Source organism: Parus major, chromosome 19, assembly GCF_001522545.3.
Source record: "Parus major isolate Abel chromosome 19, Parus_major1.1, whole genome shotgun sequence".
Lineage (NCBI taxonomy): Eukaryota > Metazoa > Chordata > Aves > Passeriformes > Paridae > Parus > Parus major.
The window spans coordinates 5,748,623-5,767,249 of record NC_031787.1 but is presented as its reverse complement, the minus strand read 5'-3'; the positions used below and the strand labels follow the sequence as shown (position 1 = coordinate 5,767,249).

Below are 18,627 nucleotides of genomic sequence, written 5' to 3'. Positions count from 1 at the left end.
GCTGAGAGGTGCAAAATGTTACTACTGTGCTTTATTCTGCTGAAGTTTATGCAACAGACACTTGCCACACACAAGCTGTGTCTTCATCTTGCAAAGCAATACTTCAACAAAACAGGATTTAGAAACTGACAGTGTGGTTTGTGATAAAAAAAACACTAAAACCCACAGTTTTGGCTAGCTTGGGAGCTTCAAAAGTTTACTGACCTATGAATGGAATTTTTTATAGGATCTTAAGTTCTTCCAGCAGCCTGTCCTGCTCCTACTACACTAAAGAGTCTCAAATGTATATTTAGTAATTGGTCAATTTTGTGTACAAAATGTATAGTGAATCTAATGAGAACCTTCCAACTCACATCCTCCCAACAGGACTCCAGCCATTTTAAGAACTCAGTATGACAAAGCACTCCATTTACAGCCATTCCCTACAACATTCCTCCCTCAGCAATACTCACCATTCATTAGACTGTAGTGTAGGGGATTCATTCTGCGCTATGTGATATAAGGCACTCATTGCGTTCATGTTAAACAAAGGAGGCTTCCTTTCCGCTGCACACAAGAGAAAAGAAGTTTTTATATAGGGAGATAGTCTCATGTTGTTGCTCTTTTTTTTTTTTTTTTTTTTACAGTTTACATCCCTTTAAAAAGAAAACCACATCAGCAAAATCCCTATGGCCTGAACATGGATCCCCAAACCAACCCTACCCTGCAATCAGACAGATATGTTGGCATACGTCCTGTGCAATTGCAGAAGATGAAAGCCCTTTGAAGATCAAATGCCTTGTCCTCTCAAGCTTTTAAATTACGTGGTTTATCATAGATGAGTTCTCTGACTCATTGTAATGTACTAAAATAGGAGTAAGTTAACAGTAAGCTCTATACTGGCTGTTTAGCCACTAAGCTTTCTTGGTTTCATACACCCCCCCTTTTGTTTTTTTTAAACTACAGTTGCTAAAAAGCTAAGAAATATTTATTTCTAGCAGGACAGCAGTGATGAACAAGAAGCTGGTTACAAGAACCATCAAATCACACTTAACTGACTAAGCACATAGGCAGGAAGTCAGCAAGAGGCCAACTCTTTATACTATTTTGAGAGTTGCCTTCTCTTTGGCTCTTCCCTCTTTCAAGTTTGTGTTACTCTTATAGACTGACACAGCATGAAAGCTTAATGAGGAAGGAGATGATCTCATTGTAACAACAAAATTGAAGCTTCATCAGAATGTTTATGGGGCAAACTTTGCAAAGCTAAGGCTCGCCATAGACATCCTAGAGAAGCTGGTCAGGCCACGAGGATGCTCTTACACTACTGAAATGCAACAGAAAACTTTCCATCCTCAAAAAAAAAATAAACAAGGAAAAAAATAATGCCACTTTTCTTATTCTGCTCCTCAGTTCTGAGTTGAATAGTAGCACTGAACTGTGGATCAGAGATCATGGTTCACTCACGGCTATGGCAGGATGGACTAAGTGCTACAAATTCCTCAGAATAGGTAAATTGAGGACTTAAGTCTTTCCTCAAATTCAGCACTTTACATCTTCTAATCTGCCAGATAACTAGTTGCTGCTATCAAGAGTCAGAGATTATTCATTAAACTATTTTAACTGACTGTTCTCTCTACTTTTTTTCCTCTTAGCTCACCTGAATAAAACCGAAATCTTAGGAAACCCTGAAACTGAGCACTCAATAAGACCATTTCTAAGACTAAGTGATAATTTAGAGAATTCTACCAGACATCTCATTTCCCCGCTGTCTTCCCATGCTTACTCAAAGTAACACAAATGAGCCAGGCACAGGGATCCAGCCTACACTGCTCTGCTGTCCTGACCTAGTCTCACCTCCCACCACGCCAGCAGCCATAGACGAAGCCCAACACACTTCATCCTGCAAGAACGCAGTGTGCAGGGCTCCCAGGGGTGTGGTGGCCATGAGCTCACTGCATTCCTGGAGCCCTGCAGCCAGCCAAGTCTCCTTACTCCACTCAGAGCAGGATTCTGTCATGACAGTCACACCCCTTTAACTTGCTTTATATTGGCAACCAAAAAAAGAACAACAACAACAACAAAAAAATCTCTGCTCTGAAGAAAGAATCTATTTCGTGTCCTGAAAGAAAATGAAGTTGACAGTTTGGAATGCCAGACAGCATTTTTAGCTAAACTGTGCAGTTCACATAGATTAGTGTGTTCCTGAGAGCTCTCACTGCCTGGCTGGGCTGCTCCTCCATGGAGGTCAGGTTGGAGCACGAGCAATCAGATCTGACAAGGATGGGAGGACAGCCTCAGGTGCATGGGAGCAGTGGTGTGCAAGGTGTGCTTCAGCAAAGGCATTTTTTTTCCAAGAAAACACAACATATTAAATTTAAACAGAATGCCATACTAACAATGTCCCTTTAAACTCACATCCTGCTTTAAAGGGTCTGTTCTAATGGCAATACCGTAATTTCTTTAGGCTTTGAATTTCAGGTTACCACTTCAAAATTGGATTATTTTGTATCTTTTCATTTAAGGAAAAACTAAACCTATTCAGAAGAACACAGCTTTGAAGTTGCTCACTTCTCCAAAACTTAATCACTACAGAATTTGTTAATGTATGTTACATTTTCACAGAAACAGTATCAACTTATAGCACTAAATACATCTCCACATAGGTACCTTTACTGGCTCACTTCTACAGCTGTTCAGCAATTGACTGTTTTTCAGTTCAGAAGTTAACTGCCTCTCCCACAGAATGTGAACACCCTTAGTGATATCACTTGGCTACTCTCTTTGTCTATAGAACTCTTCAGATAATGGAAACGCCAGTTCCATAAACACCAAACTGGAGACTTGGTCTTGAATTCTAGAAAGCACATTTCACTCTTTTCTCTAAAACTCAGGGCCCAGAGAAACCAGGACAAGAAAGGGAGCACAATTATTTCACACTGTGTTTCAGCTAAGTTCTAGGTATTAAATAACTATATTTTAATTTTTTTAAAGGAATAACTTACCTAACTCAATACAGGTAATTCCAAGAGACCAAACATCTACTTTGCCATCATACTGCCCTTCATCCATGGCTAAAATCACTTCTGGGGCCATCCTAAGGAAAGAAATTGGTGCTCAAAGTAGGCAACGGAACACATTATCTTCATCAGTATGAAGTGGGCTGCTTTCATGATTTCAACTACCATAAACAAATCATTCCCCAAGCTCTCAGACATGACCATGGGACACTGGAACAAAGATCCAGCACCTACACTAGTGCAGGCCTGCAGATGCTGTGTGATGTTCTCCTGTGCTTTACCCAGCTCTCCATTTACGTGTATCACTGTCCAGCTCTCCATTTATGAGTATCACAACCTTCTCACCCTCCCACATTTCCAATTAGTTTAGCTGGCTGACCAGCTCTGGTGAAATAATTATAACATGCAGTTGAGTAAACACCACAGATTAGGTGTAAGAGATCAAAAGCATACAAGGGATCTGCAAAGGGGTTGGTTCAGTGAACCTGGCTTTCCTATGAAAGAAAAAACACTTCAGTTATTTCAACAACCAGACACGGTGAGAACACACGAATTGTTTAAACCACTGGGGGGAGTGATTAAAATATATTACAGATGATTCAATCCCACCTCTACCACTTTATGTCAGTCCAAGTAGAACAGCAATATATTTTTATTCATTTTTGTGAACTACAATACAGGGATACACAATTTCTTGGAACTCAGAGCCTACTTACTATTTAAACTTTTTTTTCCAACAAAGTACATTTTACCACCACCACAACTGAAGATTACAAAACTAGCTCCAATAAACCCAAGTATATTAAATATCCAATACATGATCCTTTCACTTCACAAAGCCAGCAAGAACTAGAACTCCTGGCTTACCAATATGGCGTCCCCACAAATGAGTTGGCAGGAGATGCTATGGAAGCAGACCCAAAGTCAGCAAGTTTCACCTGTCCTGGCTCTGTCAGCAGGATGTTCCCTGCCTTGATATCTCTGGTGATAGAATACAAGTGTCAGTATTACTCCTCTCCAAAGAAAACCCCCTATTGGACAGACTATGAAACACATCAATATTCACATGTTCAAGCTGCAAAATATTCACATTTCCTCCAAACACAAATTCTTTAACCATTAGGTTTATTGCTTAAAGGGGCCCAGGATTTTGGATTCTTTTGTCTTACATTTTAGTCTTACTGTTTGCCTTAAAAATGAACTTTAAATGGCACAACAGGATAAGCATCACATACAGTTCAGCAAAACCTTCTGAATCAAGTATATCCTTTATCAAAGTTTTTGTAAAGGACTTAATAATGTAACTATTCAAATTCTTCATCCTACTGTAATGCAGAAGCTACTTTAAACACAAAGAATATTTGCATCCCAAACTTACTGTGTGCTTCTCAACATGTGTGTTTGTGTAAAACTAATTTTTCAAGAATTAGTTCTCTCCTTGCCCCAGCATTCTTGGCCTTTCAGTTCCTACAAACTCTTTGGGTGCACTTGCTCTTCACTACTTGAGGGACAATCAGCACTGAAAAGCTTAGCAGATTTGAAGGGATTCTGCAGAAATTATGGACACCAGCTATAAGAGACAGTGCATGTGCAGATACAGAGCTTGCTAGTGTTTAGACTACTATAAATCACTTGTTTGGGAGCATATGGATACTGTGAAAAGAAAATCCCTGCTTACCATGTTGAATTTGGGATGGAGGGGATACAATTAACAAAACAAATTATGTGTGTGTATGAGACAGCAAAAGTATAACCACTTACCTATGGATCATATTGTGAGAATGCAAGTATGCTAATCCCTGGAGAGCACCATGGGTAATTGCTGCTATTTCCACTTCTTGCAATGGCTTTTTATGAACTTAAGGAAAGAATTTATGTGAAATTCAATATTACAGAAAACAATACAGTTTGCAGCATGCAAGCCAGTACTGTTAACAATGTAAACAGAAACTAAAAATCCATTTTCACTAGGTTCAGTATGTGAAGAAAATGTAAAAATAGTTCAGAGTACATTCTATAATCAGATGTAATCTTCTAACTGTAGCAGCTATTTACTACCAAAGAGACTATTCTCCAACCATAAACTACATTCTTGTTAGTTATGTGACCATTCTCCCAAGCAGCTATTTGAGACTCAATATCCAGTTTTTCCTTAATGAAGTGAAACCCTCAAACCCCAAAAATTTACAGCAATTCACACACAAAGAAATTGTAGCAACACAGACAAAATTCTGGCAGATAACCTTTTGGTCCTGAAATGCATCTGGCAAGGAAAGGAACGACCTACTGGCTATACATAATCTCTTCAATGAAAGTTCACTATAAGAAGCCTGATAGGAAACCGACCATTTAATGAAAGAGCTTGCAAAGTACAACCCTAACACTGCTGTAGTGCTATTCTAGTCAACAGGTCTACAGCTGTTAGTAAGAATTAGGGTCAACAGCAAGGGTTTTCAGAAGTAAATCTTGAACTGTCATGGCAGGAGAACCTAAAACTCAGAGGCAAACAAATAGCCAACTGATAACTTTAAAATAAGATGAACCAAGGAGAAACTACACACCTGGGAAAGCAAATTTTACAGAAAAATCACTACAACTATCAAGAATTTGACAAACTGTGCCTATTTATCCACACTCTGGCCCCAAACAAGACTATGAACTCAAGGAAAATTCTGTGATGCTGTAACCTCCTAGTTCAGTACTCTGATTTTCCATCAAATAAACATGTGTGACTTACCTTCTAGTAAGTCTGATGCTGATCCTAAACAATATTCCATAACAAGCTGTTAGAGGAAGGAATCAAAGTAGTTAGAAAATCTGTAATGGTAAATATATGTTTTCTAGACTTGTATATAGAAATCTAAATCCTGGAGCATACAGTGCAGGCTGCCATAACAAAACAAGTAGTGCTTGTACCATAAACTCCATCCCAGCACTGTCACACTGACCTCTCCCACATGTACAACTCTAACTGGAATTAGACATAACCTTCCTGTGTAAGACACCAAGCAGCACCACTTGTAAGGAAGGCCAAAGCACATTCATAACCAGTTAGGTATTGTATTACATATCGTATTTTATATGCACATACTTAACAGGAATGTTAAACTGCACTTAACAAGCTTATCAGAGTATTAAAGGGCTATTTAGGGATTTACTTAAGATTCTGTCCCAGTCAGATTTCAAAAAGAGAAACTAAAACTTTGCCCTACAGATTTATTGAAGCTAATTCACAAAACAGTACTTAAACTATTAGTCCAATAATATAATTTCTTTAGTACATTGCACTACAGAACTTTATTAGTGATGGGTGCACAATATTTCAAATACTCAGCTTATCAAGCTAAATACACTAGAACAGCAACACTTAATATAATCAAAAGAGAAAATTTCCTTAAATCTTGGTTCCAGAAAGTACTTTCAGTTTGCTGAGCACCTGTAATGCCCTTGGCTATGCTCATCTCAGTCTGTGCAACACCAGTGCTCAGGTGCCTGCCAAAATCCAGCTGCAGAGATTTCAAAGCACCTTTAACCAATGCAAGAGGAGAGCAGAGCAGCAGATGCTTACCCATGCTGTATGCTCCCGCAGATAGCAGCCTTTGTATTCTATACTGTTAGGGTGTTTTATTCTTTGGAGGAACTTGACTTCCTTAATAATATCCTGCCATTTCTGTAGGGAATAAAAGGAATAGAAAGACTTTATTAAATGGTTACCTTTTGGTTTTTTGGTTGTTGTTATTATGTCATTTAATTATTTTAAGAGGCAAAACTATCTCAAGGTTCAAATTAAAATAAGTTTGTATCAACACTATGATTTTCACTGATTAACTCCTCAGCAGACCTACAAAATAAGTTGCTGATCAATTAGGCTGTATGCAAGGATCTCTCATCAATGCAATGCTTTATATGTGTGCATAGGATATACTGGTAATATCTGAGCAAGTCCTCAAAAAAGAAGTGATGCTCTATTAAGGGATACCAATTCTGTTATCAAATCAAACATACACTCCAACCTGAAAGAGATGTAGGTGATAGGCATCCTTCAGCAGGATCAGCTGCCTCTCTTAACTCTTGTTACTATAAAGACCTAGCCCTACTAATCACTATAGCTCCCTTTATCAGCTGCCAACTATCTGACTACATTCTTGATAATGTTTCTCTATTACTAGTTTAATCTTTACAAGGGCCAATTTAAAATTAGTTATCTACTAGATAAAGGAATGGTTCTTCTGGAGAAAAAATATATAAACAGGTAAAACAAAGCCAGGTTTATAATAAGGGGAGCTCTGCTAGTGCAGAAGACACCAAAATGTCAAGTTCCAATGTGTGCCTAGACACTGACATTGCTTGCCTTGGAGACCTCCAGGTCGCCCACCATGTGCAGCACATCCACAACTCAGGCAAGAAAGGCCAAGGTCTGAGAGTGCAACAGCTAAACTACAACTACCAGAAAGTACCTTCAAAACCAAATGCAGCTGAAACCATTTAAGTATGGATCCATCAACATAAGAGTGTTGATACTACAAATGTTTTTGAGCAAGAGTATCAGTTTTGAAGTTAACCAGAGGGAAAAAGCCTCACCCAGCACCAAAAGGCTCAAAAGCTGTTTTCCAGATCCTGTTAATCTCTCAGCACACTCTTCCTCATGTGCTGGTACTTGGGTATTATTTACAGAGGGGCAGAGGGCCCATCTACCCTAAAGCTTTGGAAAAAATGTGCAAACCCCAAATCCTCCTCAATAAAAATTTTAGGGTTAGAGAAACACACAAAACCAGGGAACACAGAAGCCCACAACCAAGGCAGCTGATTGACTATGTTAAGCATTTCTCAACACTAGAAATGTTATAGAATGACAGCTATAACATGAACCCTCTCACAGATACTGGAGTGACTTAGTTGCCTTTTACCTTCAGCCTCAAAGGCCTTGAGGTACTAAGCAATAAAAGCCAAACCAAGAAAGCACCATGCTAAATTTCTACACTGGGAAGAGAGAAGTGATGTATTAGTCACAAAGTATTTATGATTTCCTGCATTAATTAAACCCTCCAAGATCACATTAAGAGCACAGTACTACATTTTTCAAAAGTTTTAAACTTATTTTTAGTATAAAATACGACCTTATTTCAGAGAATAATTGTTCCCAACAACGATAAAATTTTATCATGAAACCAAAGTAAATACAAATGATACCAGAATGCCCTTAATCAATTTTCTTTACATAGGCTAGATCATAACTCCAGTGAACTTCCAAACAAAACAAATACGAACATAAAATAGAAAGCGCTTTAATCCTGGTCTTATTATTTTCTTCAAAATAAAGAAACATAGGCATTGAAGACAAACAGAAGCTATTTCTGAAGCATGCACAGTTTGTTTCATTCATGTGAATGGAGTATTTATAGCTCACAGTAATTAAAACAGTAGGACAAGTAGCAAGTACAAATTATTCTTTCATCAGTACACAGTTAAACAAGTCACTGCAGTGACAAAACAGAAACAGGCATGGCAAATTTAACTCTGAAGCTAGAATTCAGGACTGCTGGAGAGACAGTGCCACCTCTACCTCCTACACAGACATACACACACAGAGAGGAAGGAATAGTTCAGCTCCTTGGAGTGCAGATGATCAATACACAAAAGGCAGGCACAGAAAGAAATGAGCTGTTAGTTGAACTCATCAGAGCAAGACTGCTGCTAAGATTGGAATATAGAGAATGGAGGGAGGGAACCATAAATGCTTTGGACAACATGCTTACAATAAATACTTCTGTTGAAAAATCATGCCATTATTTGATAGGTGCTGTTTACCAGAAATAATACCAAATCAGCTGCTCATGTCATCTCAGGCTTTTCAAGAATCTGCATTAACACTTAAACATTTCAAGTATAAAATCAACTCTCTCTGCCAGATGGAAAGGAGATGTCTCCAGAGAAAGGAGACATATCTAGAGTGGCCATGAAAACACTTAAAAGTCTAAATCTCAGAGGCCCACTTCTACAGACCCCTCTGCAAAGACTGCCTTAACTCCTGGCTCAGGCAATTCTTCTGGAAGTATGCTGCTGTTCAGATTCTCACACTCATTCATGCACCACTCTTTTGCCTTTGTTTTGGCTGCTCATGAGCACACTCATTCCAGGGAGGGATGTGCTCTGCCTCACTACTTTGTACAAGCAAGGCTCCCTCTGAAGCTCTCACTTCAACTTCTCGATCTATTCCTATTATTCCTTTGTCTGGGAAGCAACATGGTTTTTGGAAAACTATTTAAAATGGAACATTTAAAGGCAATAAGACACCAACATACAAACCCATCATTTTTCATTTTCTTTTTTTCCTGTCTACACATTTATGTGTAGCCCTTTACATCTGAAAGAAGAGAGTTCTACCCATCTTTTTCAGGAGCAGATTACACAGAAGTACACTGAAATCAGTAAACTGATTTATTTTGTTTACACACTACTATTATTCACCTTTTCAGTTACAGAAAATATTTCTCTTGCAGGAACCAAACTAACTAAAATCATCCCACATAGTAATTATTTGCAATGATCAAGGTTTAATATACAACATGTTCTACATACCTCATTGGACTGCTTCCCACTATATGACATTTTCTTGATGGCCACCACTTCATTGGTGCGCACATCACGTGCCTGTAACAGAAAACAAAATCCATCAGTTTCTTCAGCCCCCAGCTTTCCACAAGATGCAAACCATAAACAATCATAAAATAATCTCTATTCTTAGTTAACTTCTGCAGAGCATTAAACTAAAATATCTTCCAAGAAGTGTGACTGCTGCAAGAATTAGAAATTTCTTTCCAAAGTGAAAGATCACCCTCCTGTCTGGGAGGTGACATTTTTCCACGCTCAGCATCCACCAAGTCTCTCCAGGACTCAAGCATTGTGACTTAAACTAAAAATCCCAGCTAATAAAAGTAGCTCTGATTCAAATAGAAGGGAATTCCCCTAAATCAACTTCTCTCCTTGCCCAGGTCCATTCCACATGAAACAGAAGCAAGGCTCAGCCACCCAGTTCCATTAAAGCCATATGGAAAGATGTCACATGATCCACTGGACACAGCCACCAGTGTCTGGAGCAGGTTTCTCCCCAGTGCTCCAAAAATTAGCTTTTGTGACTTAAAGGAAGGCAGATGATACAGAGAGACATGGTAGCAACCCAAGTGACCCATCTTCAGATGAGACTTCTCAGTTTCATAGTATTGTTATTTACACTGCATCATAAATGTTGTTAAATAGTTGTTCACACTTCAAAGGCAAACCTCCTGACTTCAGACAGCAACAATGCAAGGCAAGGAGCAGACAGGAAGCTTTGTTTAATTCAGCACCAAAGCAAGGGCTCATTCCTCACAGCAGAAGAGGCAGCACCTTGCAGGAAGGATGGCTCCAAGTAAGACCCCAGATTTCCTCTGATAAGAGATTTCAGCAGCACAGGAGGGTGGTGGAAGAAAAGACCTCTGAGTCTCTCTGATAATAGTGATCAACTTGGACATGAAGCCAAATGATATAAATCAGAATAATGTGAACCACAGATGAAAACGCTGATTTTTAATATATTTGCACTATCAAGCATATCCTACCAGAACATGGAGTAATGAAGTACTAGGACTCTGTGTTTTGTGGAAAGGTTTTTCAGTTATGTTTTAATTCTGCTGTTCATTAAAGAGATTCCCAGAATTCCTTGTCAGTCTTTATTTCAACTGGTTATGATAAGCTTGAACCAATACTGTTTTTACTTTTCTTTCTGTTTGAGGGGATCCTCTCACTGACAGTACCTGAAAAGTTGGGTGGGGAGTGACTATTTTTGTTGTTTGGCACAAAAAAAGTAGAATAAAATTCTGACTCCTAGATCTTTACTGATTTGAGAAATCTCTGAAACATTCAACTGTGTCAAGAATTGCCAATAAAGCAGGGAAGCAAAATACTACAGTAAAGCAGGAGAAACCCAGCTTTAACAAAGGAGAGTAGGTTTTTTTCTGCTCCATCTGCAGTGTTCCAGTGTAGTAGGTTTCCTGTGTCAAGCAAAAGCTATTATTACACTGCAGAGCAGGGAGTAGGGTAAGGATAATACCAAAAATGATTCAGAGGTGCCAGACTTGCAGTTTCTAAGAAACTAAAACCATGAGGTGAACCAGCAAAATTCATATCAATTATGAAAAGAAAAAAAAAATAAAAGGAAGTTTCTGCCATTGAAGGATGCAACAGAAACAGACACAGGAGTAAGATCAATATATATCACCCATTGGTGTGATAACTGCTAGAAGGGAAGGAAGATGGGTACAATTAATAGTGAAACACTAAACTCTATTTTAAATAAGATAGGGAAGATTTCAGGATTATATGGATTTTCTATTGGGTAATTACCCCCACATCTGTTTATCAACCACATTTTTTGGTGCAGGCTGTATGCCATGAAAGCTGCCTGGAGAGAGGATGCTTTGCATCAGAAAACCCAAGCAAACAACACCTGACAGAGTTTGCTGAACACCTACAGTCCTAGAGACAGAGAACTGTTCTGGCTGACACCTCAGAAATATTAAAATCACAGAGTTTAATCTGGTTGTTTTTTTTTTAGTTTCCCTGTGAACTTGGGTAACTGAAAAAACAGTTCCTAGACAAAAGCCAGGAGGATGTGCAAGGCCAGCTCCCTTTAACCATCCAAATGAACAAGGCTTGCTTTATGGAAGATCTCTACACACATATATGTCCTGCTTTCCTTCAAAAACTCCACACAAAGGATCAACATCTGGTGACCAGAGTAGCTTCAGCATTGATACAGGAAAAGTATGCACAAAGGAAAAGTGGAGTATGTCATTGGCTTTAGTAATATAATTTAAAGCAGTTATTAGCTATAATCCAATATTATATTAATTAGAGAAAGTTTAATTGTTTGCAGTTGCAGAATCAAAATCTTGTTAAAGAAACCTATGAAGTTTTATTTCCAGCTTTACAGAGGAATAAAGTATGCAAGAGATAGACTACCCTATGTTTTAGTTGTTCATGCTTATTTAATTCACATTAAATTTCTCTCCATGTTGTCTCTCTGATCTTTTTGGCTTCTGTTTGAAGGATGGGGCACATTGCACGAAACAGTTTCAGATTCAACATCTCAGAACAACTAGCATTAAAAAAGATAAAACACTAAATTTACAGATTTAAACTTCCTAACACAGCAACAGCAATAGAATGTCTTTATCAGAAAACCTCTCTTGACAAAAATGAAGCTGCCACTTGGGCTGGGGTTGTGTGATGCACTGCTTATACTTGTCTTTATGCAAGTGCCAAATCAGAGGTACTTTCTGACAAAGAAGCACAATCCAAATGCCAGCAAGCAATTGCACTCTATAGTGAGTAAATACTGATCTATAATGAACCGGTGACTTAAAATGGTGGGGGAAAAAGAAAAATAAGGGCTAGAAATTTATGGCCTCTGAGTTGCAATTGCTTTGGAGAAGGAGCTGGTAATGGGCCATCAGTCTTTACCACAAGGACAACGGGCTCAGGCAGGCTACAGATACCCCATGGCAGCTGCCTGCTGGTGTTTGGGAATGCTCTTTGCTTCCAGCTCACAGGCTACCTGCAGCTGCATTATGGGTTTCCGTATCTGTGTGGTCCATGCATGACTCTGAAAAATACAGTGCTCCCAAAACCTTCCATAATATTTCTTCAATAATATTTCCACATAGCAGGAAGACAGATTTGTCAGTTCCCTCCCTTTATGTTCACTCCTTAACCAAAGTGAGTAAATGAGGTGAATTTAAGGCCACAGGTGAGTATTGTTTTGTTAGAAAACACTTCCTCCCCCAGATCTGTTCCCAGACAGTGGTGGCTCATAGTTTTAAGCAGGGAACAAAATTAAGAAGCTTTTCCTAATTAGTTCATCTGTGCTGCATTAAATTTGTGCTGGAAGGTTCCCAACATGGTCTGCTGCAATTATTAACACTGAATAGGCATTTCATAAAATAGTGACACAAATGGCTTTCTGAAGGAAAGCTGGCAGATTTGGCCACACCTCCTATAATTATAAACGTGAAAAGGTTTTCTGAGGAAAGTGTTTTTTAATGAAGGCCCCACAGTATTTGGTTAACACACAGCAACCTACACTGAGGTTGCCATGAGGATCCCACTGTCAGCTGAGCTATACAAGCAGCCTGAGAAAAATTCTGCTGTCCAGACGTTCATGTCAAGTAAGTTTTATGCAGATGGATACTGGGATTCTTGCCTGCAGTAAGAATGGATCTGACAGGACAAATGACAACAAAAGCACCAACACTCAGGTGTCAAACATAAAGAATGGCTTAAAGGGAGCCTCGGGGTATGCACAAAGGGGGAGAGAACTCAATTTCTTTCAAGGAACAAGAGGTGATAAGGAGATGATCAGATCAAGAGAACTGCATTGCTAGTCAGAATTGATGGAACAGAAGTTTTAATTTGCACATAAATCCCTGTTTGCAACATAATGATTCACCTAAAAGCACCGGGCAAGGGCCAAGTTTACACGGTTAGTTTGTTGTTATTTTTGTATGCAAACACCTTGCAGAGACTGCAACTTTGTTTAAGGACTGAGACCATACAGACACAAAAGATAACATCTCTGCCCCAAACACCACACAAAAAAAAGTCACAGTAATTTCTTTTCCTCATTATGCTCAAAAAAGTCTACACCCACAGCTTATAAAGAAACACAGCTAAAATTCACAAGTCATGGTGCTACTTACAAAATAAACTGCTCCGAAGCTTCCATGGCCAATCTCTCGGAGATCTGTGAAGAGCTTTTCTGGATCTTCTTTAAAGAAGAGCTCTGCAATTTCGGGGTCCTTCAGGCTGCCCGCTCGGCTGGTTGATGGCATCCTGCTGGGCAGTCAGCCGACCGACTATCTGGGTTTAAAGTGCTGCTTCAACCCTTGGCTCATCTGTATGAATGGAGCCTCTTCAGCATGGATTACTGCAAGAAAAAGATGCAATCCTTCACTGATTATCCTCTGCTCAAAGAGCCCGAAACAAGCCACGGCAAAGCAGCTTCCACTTCCTCCAGAGCAAGCAGGCCTGGTTCGTGAAGCAACACACCCTGTGTGCTGGGGTAATGTCACAGCCCTACTGTGACACCAGTCAAGCACTTCTCTAGGACAAAAAACAAAAACAAAACACAAAATGAGGCGCATTCCATGCTCCAGCATCTGCTCGATCACCTGCAGAGCAGTCAGAGAATCTGACCTACAATGACAAGCAGCTCATCACCAATGAGTCCATATTACTGTGACACCCTCCCTCTGAAGAGTTACACCAATTGTGTCCCAAAAAATTGTCTGGATTTTGTGATGTCTATCACAAAGTGCCTGTGAGCACAGGTTTACTTGCAACCCCTTTCTTCAGAGAAACAGCATCCAGAACAGGAGACACCCGATTCCACACCCATTGCTTCTCTTTCTCCTGTGCTTCAGCAGAGGCAAACACACATTTAAATTGTGATTGGCACACGAGACAATGGACAATAGGCCATTGGCAAACACTTTCTTCAGAGGAACTTGCAACTTCAGACACAACTGGAAATGTATAAAATTCTTTCTGTCCCAAATTCTTTCCATGAGTTTGTTTTCATTTACTGCAAGCTTTGTGTCTTGGAATCTATCCAGAATAAAAATATACTGTTAAGTTGTGCTAAAATCTTACTATATCTTTACAACAAGTGATGCCAAAAATCCGCTACAAATAAAAAGCCCTTTTCTTTTGCTCTTAAAGGGAGGTATTAGGATTTCCTATCAAATCCCTGTAAATTATCACCAATAAAAACAATTCTGTCACTGGCAAACAGCTAATCACACATCTCGCCTCTTTCAAAAAAAAAATGCATCTGGCCAAGACTTGTACTATTTTTATTTCTATTTCATATCTCAAATCTGTTCTTTAAAAAAGTTGGGGGTCTATTTCCATTATGAAGATGTGAAAGACAAACCTGAGTTTAAACAAAACATCAGAAGGCCCTGTCCATTTCTCCTCCCTTTCTGGACACTATAAACTCTATCTTTCTCCAACCCTCTAGACCATCAATGAATCATTTGTTTTCCAGTCCCTGCAGAGCAATTCCTGCAAGGATGGAAAAAGACATATTCCTGCATGTTTGTGCTCAGTGGTTCTCTTCTCTGGAGAGTTGCAGCATGTGAAAGTGCCATAGTCTGCCTGCTCCTTGTTAGAGACCTCCCAGCACTGCTGCAGAGCCTGGCTGTGATACAGCCGAGATGTAAACTTCACAAGCATCTCAAGTTTTTCTGAGGAAGACATGCATGGGAGAGTGAATGCAGGGAAGGGAAGCAAAATCCAGCATTCTCCTCCAAGCAGTCAGCATTCAAAGAGATTTATAATGCAACCCAGAATGTGTTTCCATGATAGCCTGCTCTCAGGGGATAAAGAAAAGCCGACACTGAATCCCAGTGGTGGACCAAGTAGAAGAACATATACACACATCCAGAAAATATGCAGCTGCTCACAACTCTGCCACACTGCACTGCTGAGCACTCATACATTTCCTATCAATGCAGGATCACTGCAGGAGCCTTGGAACAACCAGCATCTGCACACAGCTGCCAGTGAGGCCGAGTGGGATGCACAGGAACGGGACTGTGATATCCCCACCTTCCCTTGCATAACACAGTAACTAATACCGTGTGGGAAGGGAAATAATTAGCTCCAGCTCAGCTCATACCTGAAGCACACTACATTTATGAAAGCTGGAGGAAAAGTGGGGGGTTTTGTTATTTTTCTTTCTTTCTTATAAATCAACAATATTCCACTTGATTCCAGCTCTAGCAAGCACATAACACTGGAAGACAACTGTTTCACATTTACAACCCCCAACAAAACAATAGACAAAAAGCATGTCAGAAAAGGAAGAGAAAGGAGCTGGGGGAAGGAAGCTGATAACCAGAGCACACTCAGTATTATTGAAGGAATGTTTCTTGGATCGACAGTAATGATGTCATGTTCCATCTTTTAAGAAGCATCAGATTCTTACAAAAAGGACATTGTTGTTCAAAAGCAACTGCTGCAATCCCAGAATGCCCTTTTCCCTACATCTGTTAGTCAGAGGGGCTAGGCTTGGATAAACCTGCTAATATGGCCAAAAGTCACATGTCCCTGCGAGCGAGCGTGCGTGTGAGAGCCAGCACGAGGGGAAAGCCCTGTGCTCACAGCTGAGATGGATTACAGCCTTCTCCCCCTCCCCACCTACCCCCCATGCCAAACCAGCCACCAGACTCGTTCTTGGCGTCCTTTCTGAGCATGCCTCTGAAATGTCATCAACAGGAACATTTCTTCCTGCAGCTGAAACTCCTACCAGGCCCACTGACAACACACACAGGCGTGGGACGGGACAGAGCAGAAGTCCTCACCTACCACGATACACCTTAAAATACACTTTTTTCCCCTTTATTCCTGAGAGCATCAAGACAAATTTTATTATTTTTTTTCCTTGGAAATAATTGCTGCTTTGAAATGCAAGAGGAAAAAACCATTTAGTATTAAAATCTATTAAACAGAACAGTCAAAAATGTGTACATGACACTGTGCTTATCATTTGATCTCCTTAGATGGAACAATAAAATGCATTCATGTAAATTCCATCCATAAGAAAGCTTTACACAGCCTCAATTAATGAAGTGCTCCCCTTTTTATGGATGCTACAACACTAAATTCCCTCAGTCCTCTTTTTACCCAGACAACAGGCACTGCCTGCCAAAGCCCAGCAGTGACAGCAGCAGAGCTCTGCCTCCTGCCTTGCAGTAATGATACCTGGATTCTGTGGAGAAATGGAAGGGAAGGCAGGAGATGTGGCAAGCAAAACAGTCACTGCATTATTTCAAGTGCATTAAAAATACAGGCGAGACTTAATATTAAAACAAAAAAATCAATCCTGCAACTAAACTGCACTGAAAATTAAATCACACACCGGTAGGCAGCTGGTTTTCTAAATTACAGTCAAGTTGCACTTGGGTATTATACATTCTTCCACCACTGCAGTCTATTGCAGCTATACTGTTAAATACAATTGTTCCTAGTGGATGGGATTGATCATCTCACTTTAGCTCAGATCAGGTGGCTGGATCCTGGCTCTGGCCAAGGAACAGGCACTGCAAACAGGATACAGCACCCTCCAACTGTGCGTGACTACCTACAAGCCACCTTGCAGGCTACTAAAATTAGAAAAAATAAATTCAACTTTTTTTTTCTAGATGTCACTCATACAAAAAGAGAATCTTGCACTGCATAAACATGACTACCAGGACTTACATCAACTTGACTCTTAACCAATAAAGTGGTGTAGGAACATGAGGAAGATTCAGAGCAAACCAGGGAATGACCAAGGCCCAGGACTGGCCCAGCTCTATTTCCACACAGTAGTCTGAACTCACTACACTTAGTGGCTACCATTACTGGTGTAAATGACTGACTACAGGCCAAAATGTTTTATCAAATTACTTTCATCTGAACAACTATCAGTTAGCAGAAACCGCATGCACACATTCACAAAAGTCTATGAATCGATGTTACATCCCTGTAATTATGGCTATATTAAAGGTACACACACACCCCTTGAACCTCTGACACAAGAAAGCTGAAGATGAGGACGGGATAAGACCTGTTCTCTTTGGAGTTTTCTGCCTCCTGCCATGTCATCTCAAGCTGAAGTTAAGACCCACCCCTGTGACTAACATCCCCTGGGATGCTGCAGAGCAGAACAAGCAAAGCTCAAAATGGTCAGCTGCCATATTTAAAGTGCATATTGCAGTCTTACACCACGGAGACCTCAGAGAAATTAAAATCTGTCCACACTACACTAAACTCTCTGACACCTGTCAGTGTCACAGATAACCACTTTCAGGTAGTATAAATCAATGTACTAAGAGAATGTTCTTGGCCTTCCCTGCAGAAGAGAAGGCAATCACACACTGAGATTATCACTTGTCCATATTATTTCTCAAGTTCCCATTCAGACCAACTCAGTGAGTGACTGTGACTAGAAGGTACTTGGTTACAATAACCATGAGTTACAGCAAAGCATTTTTAGTTCCTTAAGACAGTTCAAAAGTCTGCAGAAACCAAACTACACCACATGCTTGCAGATGATTAGCACTGAAGAGCACACTTTGTCCCTACAAATGTCCCTATAAATTTCAAGCAACTAACACATCCAACAAGAATATGAGAACCAGAACTAAACAAATACCATGTGAGCACAAAATGGAAACAACAAACAGATTTCTGCATCCATCATCCTGTGTCTCCCCATTTTACTGGGAGCAAGAGCCACACACATTTCCACAATGGCTGTGGAGGCCAACAGGAAAGCTGTCCCCTATTACTGAACTATAAACAAAGTTATTTACAATTTGAGACATAAATCTTGTTTTATGTTATAGTCATCTGGTATCCCATACACTTAGCACAATAACATCTATAAAAACTTCTCTTTGGTGTCAAATATAGTTACACTGTGTGTTTTTCCCTGATAGAATATATATGACACTTTAAAAACAAACAAACCAAGCAGGAGACCAGTTACAGCCCCTATAATCTTCACAGATGACTGTCTAACAGCAAAGACTAAAAAGTGAATATT

The 18,627-nt window shown here is 39.8% G+C and overlaps 1 protein-coding gene across 2 annotated transcripts in view; it reads right to left on the bottom strand.

Moving 5' to 3' along the window:
- The window catches only part of TAOK1 (TAO kinase 1), a 39,435-nt gene extending 25,476 nt beyond the window's left edge, over positions 1-13,959 (bottom strand). For both annotated transcript variants that reach the window (XM_015646672.1, XM_015646673.1), the window contains exons 1-8: positions 13,733-13,959; positions 9,576-9,647; positions 6,565-6,666; positions 5,734-5,779; positions 4,758-4,854; positions 3,864-3,977; positions 2,982-3,073; positions 453-546 (exon numbers count right to left, since the gene is read on the bottom strand). In XM_015646672.1, coding sequence (XP_015502158.1) covers positions 453-546; positions 2,982-3,073; positions 3,864-3,977; positions 4,758-4,854; positions 5,734-5,779; positions 6,565-6,666; positions 9,576-9,647; positions 13,733-13,864 — 749 coding nt within the window. In that variant the 5' untranslated portion in view covers positions 13,865-13,959. The remainder of the gene's footprint in view (positions 1-452; positions 547-2,981; positions 3,074-3,863; positions 3,978-4,757; positions 4,855-5,733; positions 5,780-6,564; positions 6,667-9,575; positions 9,648-13,732) is intronic.
- Positions 13,960-18,627: the final 4,668 nt, after the last annotated feature.